This window comes from Nothobranchius furzeri, chromosome 11 (assembly GCF_043380555.1).
Source record: "Nothobranchius furzeri strain GRZ-AD chromosome 11, NfurGRZ-RIMD1, whole genome shotgun sequence".
NCBI lineage: Eukaryota > Metazoa > Chordata > Actinopteri > Cyprinodontiformes > Nothobranchiidae > Nothobranchius > Nothobranchius furzeri.
The window spans coordinates 44087745-44105584 of NC_091751.1; the positions used below are offsets into that span (position 1 = coordinate 44087745).

Below are 17840 nucleotides of genomic sequence, written 5' to 3' on the forward strand. Positions count from 1 at the left end.
TAGAGGAGGGTTGTCTCACAAACAGGTGAAGCAGTGAATTTAAGGATTAGGATTCCTAATGTTTTAATTCACCGCGTCACAAACTAATGTAGGAGAGGGAACATGTGAATGAGTCATCACGGTAGGAAGCCCAGCTTGCTGTGAGCGAGAGTCGCGCGCGATCTGTGGCTGATGAGTGAAAACAAAAGAAAAGCATTCGGTACTGAAGCTCCATCAATTTGCATAAATTATGTGTGAGCATGGAACATCAAGACAATGATTGACTTTGTGAAGTGGCTTCTAATGACTCTTGTCGTGATTTGATGCTATATAAATTTACTGAATTGGATTGAATTGATTGATCATGTTAAATACGGGCTGCATGGTGGCGCAGTGGTTAGCACTGTTGCCTCACAACACGAAGGTTGCAGGTTCGAAACTCGGGTGTGGCTTTTCTGCGTGGAGTTGCGTGTTCTCCCCATGCATGCGTGGGTTTCCTCCGGGTACTCCGGTTTCCCCCACAGATCACAACATGCCCTATAGGTTATAAATTGTAAGTCGCTTTGGATAAAAGTGTCTGCCAAATAAATAAACATAAACATAAATACTAGTCACTGTCTTACACATGTCCCACGCCAGCACACAGCCAAATTACAACTGCACTATAGATGATGACAGTAGAGTGTTTTTCATAGGAAAAAGAAAACACGTCCCATTCTGGTGAGCTGTCAGATTCACATTAGCAATCAGCACCGTAGTGAGAAGACACCATCTGTGGACATCCATCAACAAGACATCAACAGGTCCTTTCCATGATAATATGGCCCACAAACGGTCCCTCAAGGCAAAGCAGGATTCTGCATAAGAACCTTAGAATGACTTAAAGAAGTCTTCCTAAATCTGGGTTTTCCAGAAGATAGAACCATGAAAAAATGTTTATTTTAGTGGTAAAATAGATGTTAAATCTGTAGTTCAGGTTGTGGATTCTCAGCTTCAAAGATAAAAGTACCTTTTTGCCTTCTCTGTCAGATGTGGGATTGTTGGTGACCTTAAAGAGGTTCAGATCTAATATGTCCTTCATCTCGTAGTTGTCGCCTCTTCGCTTGCAAACAACGGCTGCCACGTCAAACAGAAAGATGTGCCTAGAAAACAGGAAGATTGTTTCTTTTACTTTAGCAAAATGAACAAACTAATTGACAAAAAATAACACAGCTTGATGAATATTTCTTTGGTTTGACAAAAACATATGTTGACATAAGTAATGTATCGTGCTGAAGAAGAGCAACCTGTCCTGTTTCCTCTTGTCAATGTTGGACACCAGCCGCACCTCTCCGTCTCCTTTTGGTCGACCAAAAGTGAGAAGTGGCTGATTCTGCAAACAAAATGTGGACTTAGTTTAGAACATTGGACCTTCTACAATTAATTTTTTTAAACATACAATTTCAAATTTACTATGCATTGTCGTTAGGATAGAGTGAAAGAAATAGAAATCACGGAATAAAACTATGTCAGAATATGGTTGTAGGCCCAGTTCAGATGATGTCTAACCCAAATGTGCTAAAATGTCATAAAAGTAAAAACATTTAATGTCAGGGCTTTGCAGTATTGCAACTAAACACAAGAGACAGCACAGGTATGCAGCATTTTGAACAGTTGATCCATTAATTTGGTCCAAAAACAGCTGGATTTATCCTTGAGAGGAGTTATATAAACACGCGTTCCGATTGGTCATCACAGAATGTATACATTATTTTTTCAACAAAGAAAAAATTAAAAGTCTGTTATTTTTATTTTCAGTCTAGATTCTTTACTTCTGCATGAAAACATCTCAAGCAAACAAGGTTTAAATAATATTAGCATCTCGTTAACAGCTGATCACGTTAACAAGCCCAGAGTGCATGTTATTGATCCTGGTTTCTAAAAGTGCTCAGTAGGAAACTAGTGATTATCATATGTTCATCCATCATAGTCATCTTTATCTGACAATAATGTCCATGCCAATTTATTTATTTATTTAGCAGATTAAAAACAACTCAAGTTGACCAAAGAATTAGTGTAAAACAAAAGGTTTGAAAAACACATATTTAAAAATGACAACACAGGAAATGTAAAGGAACAAATAATACGCACAAAATAAATAAAAAAAATAAATCATCATCTGCTTGAATATAAAGCCAAGGAGAAACGTGTGCTTTTTTAAATCTACATATGATAGTGGTGTCCAATCCTGGTCATCAAGGGTGACCAATCTGCATGTTTTTGTTATTTCACCTGATTTATTAGCTGGGTTACCTGTTCAGGGGTGGTCAAGTTTTCCAGAAGCCTGGAAATCAGCCACTAATTAAAGGTGCATTGTGTAGAAATGAAGACATCCTGTGGTCAAATTTGGTTTAAACGACTCTGGAAGTTTTTGCCGGCCATCGTCACGTTTGTCGGTGCTGCAGTATTAGCTCGCAGGAGACACGACAACCCCACACTCACTGATGGTTAACAGTAGTCACGTCCCTCCTTCCTTTGTTTTGAAAGGAGAAAAACAGATAATCCTCGCAGCCAGCTGGATATAAAATATGTTTTAGTATAACCTTCCTTCCGAAATGACTGAAACTTTAAACTCTCTTGGGATTTTCTCACTGTAACATTCTCACTATATTCTTACATACTGCACCTTTAAAACATGGTGTGTTGATGTGAAAAGAAACTTATAAATATGCAGGATGATTGCTATTGAGGACCACGATTGGACATGACTGACAGGAAAAGGTTAGTATAGTTAGTATAGTGTTCTTACTGATCCTCTATGATGGTGCCAGGCCATTTGAATCCTTCAAAGTAAGCAGCAGAACCCTCAAGGTTATGTTAAAACGGACAAGGTTCCAGTACACAGAAGCTATGTCTAGATATCTTTGGTACGCTCTTGCTGTGTACTTCTAATTCCATTATTGGTTCTGTTTTAAACACAGAAAAGGTTTCTCTTTACCTTGCTGACAGTTTCGTTTGTGGCTGCAAACATCTTCAGAGCTGGCGCTGATGGTGGCATCACTTCCTACTCCGTTTATCCGCTGGCAGCAGAGGGCAACAACGTCCTCTGCTGCCAGCGGATAAACGGAGTAGGAAGTGATGCCACCATCAGCGCCAGCTCTGAAGATGTTTGCAGCCACAAACGAAACTGTCAGCAAGGTAAAGAGAAACCTTTTCTGTGTTTAAAAAAGAACCAAAAATGGGGCTATGTCTAGATGTTTGATGGGTAATTTGTTGTCAATGACTTTTCATTGGATACAAGTGGATTTAAATATTGCTGCAAATTTGCATGAAAGCATCCAGAGAAAGTATTAGGATTAGTACCTTCATCAAAAACCTGTCATATCCTTCACATGTCTTCTGCCCTCAAGTGGAGGCCAATATCTTTTCTGTTTATTATGGTTACTTTATTTCAGACATGAAAGGGTTAAAAACTGCAGTAATCTGTCAAAAATGAAAACAAAATACCTCATAGAGATCTCCATTGGTTTTTTTCTTGCTTAATCCACAAACCAATAAAGATTGAAAAAAAAAACAGAAAGAATATAACAAGAAGAACGACTGAGAGCATGGTAATTTGCATAACTGATGGCTGAGACTGACAGTTTCTTTTCGACCAGGTTCAGATGGTGGTTCAAGTGGAAGATCTGATTTTTTTTAAACTTTACAAAATAATTTTGACAGGAAATTGAGAGAATATTTAAAAAAAAAAACACTTATTCTAACAAATTAAAAACTAAATATTGTTTTGTTTACCAGATTTTCAATAGACCTCTGGTACTGGTCGATCTCCCTCAGAGTCTCATTATCTCTCTTCACTTCATTGACATACTGAGCGAGGTCCTATGGAAGCACAAAACACAAATACACAGAATGCCCATCACTTCAAATAGGAGGAAATAAAATATGTAAAAATAAAAAAATATTTATTTTTTAAAAGGTTACAGTCCAGTGCTTTAAAAAAATGGAACATTGAAAAAACTCACTTCCTCTGTTGTTGCATGATATGATCAATACTACATGGTGATTCCTAATGTTGCCTTTTGAATGTGTTAAATCCAGTGGTTTCAAATCCACCTTTATGATGATATGCTTAGGTATTGCCTCATACTTTGCACTCATATACTGTATAGTATTTTTATAAATGTTTTACTGTTTTATTCTAAATGTATGATTGTGTTAAGTTGTGTGCTTGAAAGATATAAAAATCTGCAAAAACAAGTTTCAATTAAATGCCAAATTTTTAAATAAGCCTATAATTTGTTAGAGTTGTTTATCTTTAGGGTTAATTTAGTCATGGTTGAGAGGTGAGCAGAACATGATGATGTTAGAAGGAAATTCAGCTCCCAGTGATGTGTAAATGTAAAGATCCATTTTATTTCATTGAGGTGGTCATTTTCTAATCAAAATGAGTGAAAGAGTTTTCTGCTTCAACAATCTTATAAAGATCATTCACTATTTAAGTAAGTGCAGCACTTACCTTCATGGCATCAAGAGCTGTCTTTAGGTTGTTCTTATCAGCAGCATCTTGAGTGTGTTTGACAAGTTCCTATTAGAGAAAATTGACAGAAAAAGAGATGGATTTGACTGAACTTATGATATTTGCACTATAATATTTCATTCTGTTCAATTTTTACCTGTTTTTACTATTTGAGATGACACAATTTTATTTTGATATCAGTTTTAGTTTTGATTTGGAAAAAAAACTTTTATTTTGAAATACTAAATATTTACAACATAGCTCATTTTTTATGTACATGATATTCTACTATTTAAAATTAGCTATGAAAAACAAAATAAAAAGTTCCATGCCAACAATAACAATATCAGATCTTGGGAGGATAACTGGTTTTGAGCAGGAACACAAATGTATGGAAGCCCATTCTTGCCACTCTGATATATATATATATGGAGTTTGCACTTCAAATGTCCACACCAGTAGTTTCTCCTTGTACCTTTAAGCCACTAATCCACTGATTTACAGGCTGAGCTAGTCAATCAGACAGTTGCTTTCTGTTTTTTTAGAACATTTATCGTTGTCAAGGATTCAATGAAAGCCTAAAATTGCTTCAGAGTCTCTCCCTCAACCTATTCATAGCAGTCACACTGATGTAGGTCTATTGGTTGCCTGTGGTGTTTGAACCAGTTGCCGTACCACTAGCAACTTCCAAACTATCCCACTGCACCACCAGAACCCTTCACACTTGAGTGTTTTCTGGTGGGACATTTGAACTTGTCATTTTAACTTTAGTACTTAAAAGTTTCAAAGCCAGTCATGATGAGAAGGATTCAAGTAAAGCCCATTTTGAGTTTGCACTTCAAATATCCATACTAGTAGATTCTCCTGGTTTTGAACCTTGGACTTTTAAGCTACCAACCCATTGCCTTAAAGGTTGAGCCAGTCAGTTAGCTACTTGCAATTGTTCTGGTGAATCATTTGACCTTAGCCTTTTTTTTACTTTTGTTCTTAAAACTTAAACAATTGAGATTTGAACTCACATTGTCTAGACTTCAATCTGCTGCTTTAACAGACTGCCCTACACAAGAACACATTTTCTAGAGCTTTTCACATTGACAAGAATTCACAAATACTCTAATTTGACTAATTCCAGGGATTGAACCCTGAAGTTTCTGCTCACCAAGCCAACACTTTACATACTGAGTCACATTAGAAGACAATAAGAAGTTGTATTGTAAAGGTTTTCATGTTGTCAAGAACTCACAAACACTCTAAAATTACTTCTTACTGGATTTGAACCCCAGAGCTTCAGGACACCAAGCCAACACCTTACAGACTGAGCCAGAAGAGGAGACAATGACATTTTATATTGCAAAATATTTCATGTTGTCAAGAGTTCACCACAAGTCTTTTACATAGTACTGAACCCTAAACTTACAGCACCAACACCCATAAACTACACAAGCAGACACTTGAAACTTGTTTTCTAAAGCTTTCATGTTGTCAAGAATGCAGATGAAGTCTACAATGTTTAGTTATCTCTGGCATTGAACCTTTAATCATCTGCACTCCAATTCAACAGCTTACAGAACGAGCTACAGAAGGTTAATGTGTCCTGGAAGTAGAAAACTGTAAACTAAAACTATTTGTCTCAACCTCTGATCTACCTGCATCTCGCTGGCGGTTTGCTGGTGAAGTTACTGAAACTTTAATCTACTTCAACTCACCTATTTTTATCACTAGTTGATTCAAAAAACTCCAAAAATTCCAAAATGTTTCCAAGACAAGTATGATGACCTTATAAGCTACTTGGCTTATGAATGATGTGAATAAATAATGACAACTCCAACATAAAAAGTTATATTTAATCACATAGTTCCCCTTTGCATCCTTGCATCTCATCATTTTCCAATAGAACAGACAGATGATCTTTTATATGTGAGGTCACATGTTATTTATAAAAAATAACAAATAGAGGCATTTCTGCACACATATGAAGTTCTACCACACTAACAAGACGCTTATTCCATTCTATCCATAAAATACACATTTAAATATAAATGTTTCTACACACAATTTGCATGACTTATGATGTTTTATATAAATGGAATCAAAGAACACAACTTTTTAAACATGAAATTCCAAATTAAGAGTCATCTGGGCAAACTTAAATAACTCTTGCATTAAGGTTCAGATCTCCAACGTCTGAAGATGATTTGACCAACAGAGCTCATCAGTATTCTTAGATATTGATAGACAAATATTTATAGCAGAATGTTCTTGGTGTCAGAAATTCTGACTCAGAATGGACTTTTAGAAAACCATCACAGTGATATCAAGTTGGGACCAGCCTCATTGGCCCCACATGTAGAAACTAATGGAATTATAATAAAAAATGTCATTCTTGGTTACTAATTAAACAACGTATAATTACATGCAATAACCCAATGTGCACGAAGTAACGATTTTAACTTTTATAAATCTTGAATAGTTCTAATTTTTGATTCAAAAACTTATCAAAACAGCATATTATTAAACACATTTGTGTTTTAAAAGGTCATATTTTAAGACTTTAACAACATCTGAGCCATATTTTCGGTATTATTTGAGGATTTTGTTAAGTAAGGATGCAGAATTGGTTGTGTGCGAATAAAAAATCAAACATGTGGAGGATGTCTCCCTCTAGTGGTAATGCACCACACAGCAGTCATTTTTCATTTATTAGTTTGTTTATTTATTGATAAAAGCACAACCAAAAATGGCTGAAATTTTGAAATTAGTGCTCAACACAAAAATTATATATAGTAAATAGTAAATCTCATTTTTCTGATTGCACAGTCAGTAAGAGGATTTGACAGAAAAACACTTTCTTTTTTCTGTTTCAACGACATATTTGAACATTTCTACCTACATCTGTATTTCACACACCTGTAGGAGGAGATGGTACTTTAGCACTCGCTGCATTGGGACAACCAGCAGGTCCCTCAGTGTGAACTTCCCATTGTTGGCCCTTTTAGAGCACTCCTGAAACAAATAAAATGGATTAACTCTTAACTATATTTTTGATTATTGCATAAACTTTAGAGGTTGTTTTAATTTCACTTTCTTTCTTTTTTTTCTCGCTGCAATCCTTCAATCCACAGCCTAAACCATGGCCACTTTTGCTGTTTAATGTTTTTGTGATTTTAAAGTTTTATGTCTACAATAAAATCAATATTTTAATAACTATATATATTTTTGGTACTGATCTGTTTTTTATTAGACAAAATAAAACTTGACTAACAATCGCACTCAAATGACTGTGCAGTGCACAATCATGTACACAAGAGGTCACTGCAGGTCACAAAAACATATGGCATGGCATCATACAGACGTTTTACCTCCAGCTTTAGGCGAACATCCTCTTTCTCTTTGCAGATCAGGTCTAAAATTGCAATAGCGATCTCGACCCGGCTACAGTAAATCCCATAAATGAGGAGTCTATGAGTGAAAATAAAAGACGTGAGGTCAAGGGAGGAATAAAAAGCAAAAGACAGACGACATAAAACATTTATAAAAACACAAATATAGCTGATGTGCGTTTAAAGTTTCTCAAGGTCCATAAAATGCAAATAAGAAACAACAAAAATAACATTTAGGAGTAGAAATTGAAAGTTGGGCTCTCTTAAATTATGAAACTGCAAATATAAATAAATAAAATTTATGAAAAAAGATATTTAGCTATTTTCTAACATTTTTGCAGTAATACAGCTTTGGTTGTTTATTGAAATTTTAAAGTACAGCTCCTGCACCCACTCTTTACCTTTCTTTGTAGTCGATAAAGATTTGGTGAAGATTTAAGGCGTTTTTGTTCAGAATGGAATCCTGCACATCCACCATCAGGCTCTTGTGCAGTTTTACCAGGTCCTGCATTGAATGAACAGATTGTTTGTATCTAATGGCACTTAGCAAGAGAAGGGAAACTGCAGCGTGACTTACGGGAATGTTGACAAAAACGTTGTCAATTTCAGCTACGGATAAAAACTTCTTCAGAGGATTCAGAAAATACTGTAGGGGAATCAAACACAAAGTTATACAACATTCCAGCTCATCTTTTTCCTATTTTTCTATCTACAAGTTTCAAACAATCCACAAGACACAGTGATACTCATAATGAAACCATTCACAGAAGTCTCATTAGAGGTCTAGATGGGCATATTAGGGAATTCACAACTGGGAATTCCCCACAAATGCCCCTAAAGCACACAAATGCATCCATCCGAGTGTTTTGAGCGCCACTGTCAACCAGATACAGTAGCATCTGTTACTGTTAAATCAATACAAATATCATTCTACAGCAGTTGTTTGAAATCAGCTTTTATAAAATAAACTTGACTGTAGTGAACACTTTGTGAGAGGTGCAGAGGAAATGGGTTTCAGCACCTTTTCAATGGACTCCAGCGTCTCTGTGTATCGCTCTTCCGTCTGTTTGATCTCTGACAGACAGCAGCTCCGCACATCTACCTCTACCTGCTTCTGACAAAACACACAGGCCAGAGAAAATGCTTTAACATCGTTGTCTGATAGAGAAATGTGGGTATGAGTTAGGTTATCTGCGGAAAAGAAACTGAAGTAAAAGAAGTAACTTGGGTGGTTCTGCTGAAATTAATATTTTTGTACTTCTTCTTAAGTGTTTTTGAAATCATCTCAGAGTTTCTCATTTCCTTTTGGTCCGAAACACTTTTCTTTGCCCTAGTTGCAGCTTTGATGTTGTGCCACATTTTCAGAACCTGCACAGAAGTTAGCAAACATATCTGTATTCTGATTGACCCGTTTGAAATGTGACTACCTCACCAGTTGGAGGTTAAAATCTTATACTTTCAAATCTGAAATGATTTTGACTTTTATTCTGCTTTAATAGCCTTGCTAAAATATTTGCTTCACAGATGGACAAACCTTTGAATCCACATTAATTTACAAAGGGTGATGAAAATACTAAAACAGTAAAAAACTTAAACTTCAAATAAAAATGTTTATTTTATATTTGCTAATAATAATAATAATAATAATAATAATAATACCGGCAGGTGGCTGAGGGAATGATTCGGATTTAAAGGTATAGCAATCGATGTTTTTCTTCCAGGTGGATCACGTTGTCATGGTCTGTGTCTGTGTCTCCCCTCATGTGTCTCCTTGTGTTCTCCATCCCTCTCTAGATTCTCCTTTTGTGTCTCCTAGCGCCCTCATGTGTCCTTGTCTGCGTCTCCCTCATGTGTCTCCTTGTGTTCTTCATTTGTCCCCAGATCTGCAGCCCTGCAGGTTTCCCTCCCCAGGTATCCCCCTCCCAGGTCCAGTGCTCCCGTGGTCCCCCTTAGTCACTCCCCTGTAGTTTTCCTTTCTGTAGTGTTTTCCTTTTAGTTTCAGCTGTTCATTTATTAGTCTCTTTTAGTGAATTTATTTCCCCCCACCGGTTCTTTGGTTCTCCTTCCTCAGATTATTAGTTAGTTCTTTTGCTCTTCTTATTTTTAGGTTTTGTCTTTAATCTTAGGTCATGTTATTTTTCTTCCTCTTCTACTCACTGCCCTCTTCCCTGATTAGTAATTGAGTTCACTAGGTTTCTCTCCCCACACACACCAGCTCATCCCCTCTCATCCTGCCCCAGTGTATAAAAGCCTGTCTGTGCCTCAATGTTTTGTCGGTTCATTGTTCGAGTCAGTCTCGTCTCGTTCCTCTCTCTAGCTTCTAGTGTTTCTAGGTCTCAAGTGTTTTATTTATTTTTTTGGGGGGGGGGGGGGGGGGGGGGGGGGGATTTCTCAGTATAGATATTAGGATTTTTGGATTTCTGGTTTTTGGCTCCCTGCCTTCTTGGATTACTCCTAAATAAAGGATTTTTATTTCGTCTTCCACCTCCTGCCTCAATCTGGTATCTGCATCTTGGGTCCTAAACTTCCTCCTAAACCAACTCGTGACACACGTCAACCATTGGTCTGCAAAAATGTAAATTTTTGGTGAAGCCAATCCTGGGTTAGTTTTCACTTCCTGCGCATGCGTACTCTGTGCACCCCCGCACTCTCATGGAAATCAGGAAGAGGCTAACGCAGTCCAGTCCGCTCCCCACAGACGCCGCTGTTGCCGGTTTTCTGCTCCAGAGGTAAGCTAACATTCTGCATGATATTTTTAGAGCCTCTTGTTACACATTACGGCCGGCAGCTACTTGTAAACAGGCGCTAAGAGTGTTGTGCAACGTGGAGAGGGCGGTTCTTTCCTGAAATTCAGAAACATTGATTGCTATACCTTTAATGATAGCCTACCTGGATGATGGATCTCAATCAATCAATCAATACTTTATTAATCCCAGAGGGAAATTAGAGTTAATCCCAGTTAGCTCCTTGGCTAACCAGCTAACTAACCTTACAATAATCTGTCCTTTGAGGCCATTTTGACTTCTGTTATCAGGTCAGATGTTCAGGTCCTGAAAGCCACTTTCATTTAGATGCCCCCTGTACACCGAGAGGTCAAATTTGAAAGTGCTGGTACAGCGTGCCGGTGCGTAGCGTCCCACTTAAAGCACTACAAATAGAAGACTGTGCGAGCGGTGTCCAAGAGGGTGTCCCGTCTCCCTGGTTGTCCTGGGCGATATATATATTTTTTACTGTTGGTTGTGAAGTCTAAAATGTCATCTTTACTCATATTATTAATAAAGTTCTCTGGAGAAAAACACTCAGATGTGCCTGTTTGACAACGTAGAAGTCAGCCAGAGGACAAAGTGGCTTCAGACGGCAGGGTTTGGAGTCATATTTACTGATTTTTGGATATCTCACGTCTGATTGGCTAACAGCAACACTACTCTACCACTGACTCAGTTTGTTCTGCAATGTTGATGTTTGATTTCCTCAAATAACAGAAGCCTGGAGGAGTTATGTTGTGTTGTGGAGTTGCTAATGCTAATGGATAGCTTCTACTAGTCCAAACGTTTTCTGCTGTTTCCTGGATGCTAGAACAACAGCCTTCCCCATCGTGAGTCAAGATGGGTGAGTCTATGAATGTTAAGTGAGTGTGAAGTGGATCTGTCAAGGTTTCATGAAGAGGTTTCTCAGTACACCTGTTTTTTTTTTTTTTTTTTTTTTTTTTTTTTTTTTTTTTTTTACAGAGAATTAAATAATCTTCACAACATTACACCCGGTTCAAAGTCTGGTTAACAACCCCTCTCCCCAAACAAATTATTCTTGGATCACACAGTTGACCTGTTTTGGATTAAAAACAGCAAATTTCCCCAAAAGGTGAGGGTTTTTTTTGTCTGATTTTTAGTACTTGTTACGAGCCCTGGGTTCCCCGGCGCCCGGCTTCTACTCTGCTCCGTTTTCAGCACCATGGAGAGCGCCTGGCCTCACTCACGCAGCTGATTCTCATCAGGAGTCCCATGGCTGGAGCAGATAAAAATCGCCGCTGCACTGGAGAGGAGAGGACTGAGAGGAGGAGGATTAACGAGAGAGAAGACACTTGTTTTTGAGAGCTTTTGGAGTTTATAGTTTCCCCCGGATGATTTGGTTCCACCTGCATGGGAAAACCTTTATGTTTAAAGTTCGGTTTTCTCTTGCTCTTGACAGAGCTTTGGTTGTGTGGGTGAGTTAAGTTCACCAGTGGACTTTGGGTAAGGCCTCCGGGCAAGCTCCTTTTGTTTCTGGCTTCCCTTTTGGAACCAGAGAGTTTTAGCTCTCAGAACAATATTGTTTTGCTCTTTAAGTTACTTTAAGCCCTCAGCGCTTTTTTCCCCAGCATAAATTAAACTCCCCCCTTTTAACTCTCCGTTTATAACCAGGTTTTCTCCCTTAGGGACGCTTTATGTTAATAAAAATGACTTAATTGGCTGTGACTTGGTGTCAGATCTTTTATTTTCATCCTCACATTTTTTGTGTTAGACCTCCCCGGATCCTAGACCAGGTTGAGGTCGTAACAGTACTGACTCCTTGTTTCTAATTAATATTAGCATTGTTAGCTCAACGTTAGCTTCTAGCCTTCTTTACCCCAAGTAAAACATAAATGATGCCGTGGCTTCTTGGGGTACAAGAACAATGCTGCTGCTCATTGGCCTTTTAAAAGGAGAAAACTTGACAACCCCCCAGCTTGCTGGGAAGGAAATATTTTTCCATGTAACGTTCACTCCTGCATGCATGTTTTGTGATTATCTTTGTAGAATTCTTACTTATTGCACCTTCAAACTGATGCATGTGGAGATATCAAGAGATTCAGTAGTGAATGAAAAACTATGAAAGGTTGAAGTGCATATCATATTACCTCAAGTTTTAAGTTAAACAAGCATCGTGTGTGTGTGTGTGTGTGTGTGTGTGTGTGTGTGTGTGTGTGTGTGTGTGTGTGTGTGTGTGTGTGTGTGTTTCCGTAATCTGACTCAATGTGGTACCAGTGGCAGCTGCTGCTCTGTCTTCATGAGGTCTTCATAGATCTCTCCTCCTGCATATTCTTGGTCTAGCCCGTATACCGCTGCATACAAGTCATCCTCGTCTTCAGGAATATTCTCGCTTCACACGCACGCACACACACACACAAACACACAGAGAGAGAGATTAATGACCAGATCCATTGTTGGTTTAAATGCTGCAACATAATTTAGTCGCAACAGTAAAACAAAAAAGACTTTTAGGTGTATTTTTATAAAATTAATTTTTGTCTTTGTCTTTGTCTTTATTATGAACATGTGTACATATACATAGTAATACACACAACATAAGTAACTTCTCCTTCTGGTTTTTTATTATTTTTTACACATGTTCAAAAGGGAGTAGGAAGAAGCATCAGCTTATTTAATCCCACCCCTTTCTCGAAATCAAATAACTAATTATTTAATGTTGTCTGGGAGTTTTTTTGCAAATTACTTTGCAACATATTCACACAAATGGCACATGGTTTATCAAGCTTGTATCATAAATACAAACATTTTGTGTTTAGGCACACACTTTTGGACCTTCTTCCTTGTATTTGGTAAACATCATGAGTTGAAGCCTTTTTTTAAACAGCATCATGTTTAGACATTGCTTCAATTCATCCCTCATTCTGTTCCACAGTTTCACACCGCACACAGACACACTGAAAGTTTTTTATGTTGTTCGAACTCCAGCATGTTTGAATTTTAACTCCCCTCTTAACTGATACCACCCCTCCCTTTTATGAAACAGTTTTAATATGTTGTCTGGAAGTAGTTATTGTTTACTTTATACATTAGCTGTGCTGTTTTAAACTGAACTATCTCTGGAAATTTTAAGATTTGTGATTTTAAAAATAATGAGTTTGTATGATCTCTGTAACCAGTGTTAAGAATGATCCTTAGAGCCCGTTGTTGTAACACAGATAATGATGATAATGCACATTTATAGGTGTTTCCCCAAACCTCTGTACAGTAACTTAAATATGTGGAAATAAGTGAAAAGTATAGAATGTGGAGTAACCTTTGGTCCAGAATGTGTTTGACTTTGTTTAATATTGAGATGCTTCTTGAGATTTTATTGCTTATATATTTAATGTGAGCTTTCCAGCTGATTATATTGTCTATTATTACACCAAGAAATCTGATCTCCTTCACTATTTCTATTCTCACACCATCAATTTGGATTTGTTCTTGTAAATTTAGGCTGCTGTTCCCAAACAACATGATTTTAGTTTTATTCAAGTTTAGTGATAATTTATTCCATTCAAACCATTTTTTTTTGTAGTTCTGAGTTGAGCATATGTAGGAGTTCCTTGAAATTATCCCCAGAACAGAAAATATTTGTATCATCTGCAAATAAAATTAACCTTAATGATTGTGACACCTTGCAGATGTCATTAATATAAAGAATGAACAGTTTTGGACCAAGAACTGACCCCTGGGGAACACCACAAACAATGTCCAAGCATGAGGAGTTGATTCCATCCAACTTCACAAACTGCTTCCTGTCGATCAAATAATTCCTGATCCAGTCCAGTGCCACCCCCTAATTCCATAGCGTTCCAGTTTATTTAGTAGGTAAAAATGTAACATTTTTATATGGATTTATTAAATGATTTTAATAAATCTTCCATATATGCAGCAAATAATTATGTAAGACACTGATTACTAGTAAAAAAAAAATAATAATAACAATGCAAACTCGTGTGTGTATATCACATTATTTTTCATCTATATCAATCTTGGTGTAAGCCCCACTGGCCCAACACCTGATGTGGGTGTTGTGTGCGCTCAGCAAAAAAACATAATTACTCATGAGTTTCCTCTGACACTAAAAAAGAAACTCAGCCAAAGCTTTTTACTAAAACATGTGGGTGGTAAGACCCCTGGAGATTTTGGATGACGAGAAAACGGTTTATTTCTGATTTAAATGATCACACATACTCAATCAAGTCAGCCAAATTGTTGTAAATGTCCTCGTCCTTCAAGCTCTGGTCAGTTGGAAATGGCCTGGAAGTAAGAGCAAAGAAAGAAAGAAAAAGAAAGAGGAGATATATTTTAAAAATAATCTCAATATAGAAAAAAACTGATGTGATTTTAGTTGGAGGAAAAAATGTTCGTAAAACTCTGTAAATCCACATTGTTTTAACATTACAAAAGTTGCATCATCATTGACAGCTCGTCTATAGTGGGTGCTGGGGCACCACCCTCCCTGACTTGATGGCAGAAAAACTATCTTAAAAGTAAATAAAACTACAAGGTATTTTCACATATTTACTATGAATGTGTCAGAGTTGCTTCATTGTGAGTGCCGACAAGCAATTTGAATTATTTACTCATCACTTTCACCAGCTGTCTGTTATTAAACAGTGAATTTCCTCCACCAGACTATAGTTTGACTCCTGGGACCCTGAAAAAAACGTCCCTGAACTGCAGCTAAACAGCCAATCATTTTGTTTGCTAGGGAGAGCTGAAGAATTTGGGGCCAATCAGAATCCATGAATTGAATGTCTCTGGGGCGCTATCGGCCAGTGCCCCTGATATAGATACAACTATGCTAGAAGGTGCTGGATCTCATTTTCACTTTCTTTGTCACTTCTTCATTTGCACACACTGATGGTTGGTTTAATGTGACGCTGTAAATTGTGTTCATTTGTTCTCATTTTCTGGGATTATATTGTTTAAAAAGACAATATGTAGTTTTTGCCATTAATTTCTGGAAATATCCATCAAAATGCTATTGAAAATGAATTACATGATGCCCAGTTGTTGAAAATTATTGGCGGTTTCGTAACATATAACCATAAAAATCAGGTCTAAAATACACGGGAGCAGGTCTAAGTCTCTGGGCGACGCCATATTAGATGCCATGTTTCCTTCTACGGGAGCCAATGAGGACAAATGCATTTACTGATTTGTAACAAATGGTTACAAAACATTTGTCATTCTTAAACTTTGTTGTTTTACACATTTACCTCTTCACTTGTTGCCAGTGATGAAAGGGAGTCTGATGTGCTTGTTATTTTGTTAAAGTATGCACTCCCCAGGGCTTTTTGGCCCTAATGGGTATCCGTTGGTAAGGTCTTACTCCAACACAAAAATACTGCTTGCTTGCAACGATTTAGGTATCTACTGCCCCCTATTGCCAGGAAACATGCACACTGTAACTTTAAAACAGCATCTAATTCTTTTTGTATGTTGTGTTACTGCCACCTACTGGCTAAACTGAATATTTTTGCTTTGAGCCGTGCAGCTTTGAGCAGATGATTGAGACACACAGGAGTGTTGATTGCAGTTTCTCTTAAAGGCTCACACAGGTTTGTGTATTTATTTTAGTATTAAAATCTACTTTATCTATAAAATTTGAAATTCTGTAACACTGTTTATTTGGAGGAGGGAAATTGTTGTTTGTTTTGGAATTGGAGAAGTTTTTCAACTGTCCATTATGATATTTATTATGGACTTAGAAAAAATATATATTTCACATAGAATTTTTTTCACCCACCGCCGTTGCTCTTCATGCGGTCTTGATGGTTTACTTACCTAAAATCTGTCCGTGCATCTACTTGTGGATAACTTCAATAATCAAATCATTAATTCATATATACATTCATATGTTTAGCTTGTGTCCATTTCCATCAGCGGGAGGGAAGCAGTGGACAACCTTGTCTCTTTTCCACAGCGACACACAGAGAAAACAAGACACGCAACTAGTAGCACCTGGGTAGGGGCGCCATAAAGCGGTGAAAGATTAGGAAGATTCTAAGGGCCCACAGCTGTCAGGGGCCCAAAAAAAGTTTCAAAGTTGAGTAAAAAAAATTTAGTTTAAAAATCACAAGTACTTTACTTTGCAGTATTTTTCTCATTTAAGACATTAAACAAACAATCTTTTAGTCTTTATGAAATGTATATTTATTCAGAGGTCCCTACTTTATTTTGACTAATTAATTTGAACACCCCCCACCACCACCACCACCCACCCACCCACCCACCCCTCCAACAGGAGAAAATGGCACAGTCCACCTGGCCGAGGGGCATTTCGCAGGCGAAGCCAGCTCACGCAGCAGTCAGACAGCAGAGTGCGCCATGGCTGCAGTAAAACTATGTTTGCAAAAACAGTCTGGGTCGAAGAAAGAAAGGAGAAAGGATAGGCAGAAGAGGGCGTCAGTATGTCACACAGTTTTTCCTCAAAGAAAGGTGGGTTTGGTTGAGTGGTTAAATTCAACCTGTTTGCTAGCTCTGAAATCCACAGTAAGAGGAACTATGTTTCATCTAATTATGGTAAATGGGATGTCGTCCTTGTCCCTACCAGAATCAGCAGCTGATGATATGTCAGCAGGTGTCCCCTCACAACCCAATGAACCTCAAGAAGGTGAGCAATGTAGCATGTTAGCTAGCAGCCTCATTTAAGGGGGTCTGTGGGAATCACTTAAGGCTCTCTTCTCTATCAGTACTATTACAAAGGAATATAAAAAGGCTATTTTGGGTGATAAACACATTGATATTTATAATTATCCTTGGTTGAAAAACAATCAGTAAAAATGTATAGATTGTTTTGGATGCTGGGCAGGTTGAAGCATTGTTATTCATTCTGTTAATGTAACATAAATTACTGTGAGATTATTACTATGAAGCACCTTTTTGAAGGCACCATACAAGAAAAAACAAACCTCTTCATCTACTAAATACCTTGAAATCAAATGTTTCAAATCTGACTGAATTATGGGAGGTTTTACAAGATGTAATTTGTTTATGTAGCTTTTAGAACACAAACCAAAAATCAATACAGAGAGCAAAACTGACACAAAAGCTATTAAAAATTGTAATAAATAAACTTAATATAACATTGAACACAATAAAATATGAAATCTAGTATTGATGATGGAGAACTACAGCTAATATCCTGCAGGAGTCTGTGCTGCATTTTCCCTGTTGTGCATTAATTTTAAAGACTGTTGTAACTTG

General features: G+C 37.4%; 1 protein-coding gene across 3 annotated transcripts in view; it reads right to left on the bottom strand.

Moving 5' to 3' along the window:
* LOC107383565 (guanine nucleotide exchange factor VAV3) overlaps positions 1-17840 on the bottom strand; it is a 91375-nt gene that overhangs the window by 57509 nt on the left and 16026 nt on the right. For 2 of the 3 annotated variants that reach the window (XM_015956296.3, XM_015956294.3), the window contains exons 4-14: positions 14820-14885; positions 12855-12972; positions 8879-8971; positions 8435-8503; positions 8259-8362; positions 7837-7936; positions 7385-7480; positions 4478-4546; positions 3754-3840; positions 1266-1351; positions 989-1121 (exon numbers count right to left, since the gene is read on the bottom strand). In XM_015956296.3, the coding sequence (XP_015811782.1) occupies positions 989-1121; positions 1266-1351; positions 3754-3840; positions 4478-4546; positions 7385-7480; positions 7837-7936; positions 8259-8362; positions 8435-8503; positions 8879-8971; positions 12855-12972; positions 14820-14885 (1021 nt within the window). The remainder of the gene's footprint in view (positions 1-988; positions 1122-1265; positions 1352-3753; positions 3841-4477; positions 4547-7384; positions 7481-7836; positions 7937-8258; positions 8363-8434; positions 8504-8878; positions 8972-12854; positions 12973-14819; positions 14886-17840) is intronic. The other variant, XM_015956295.3, reaches the window with a different exon arrangement.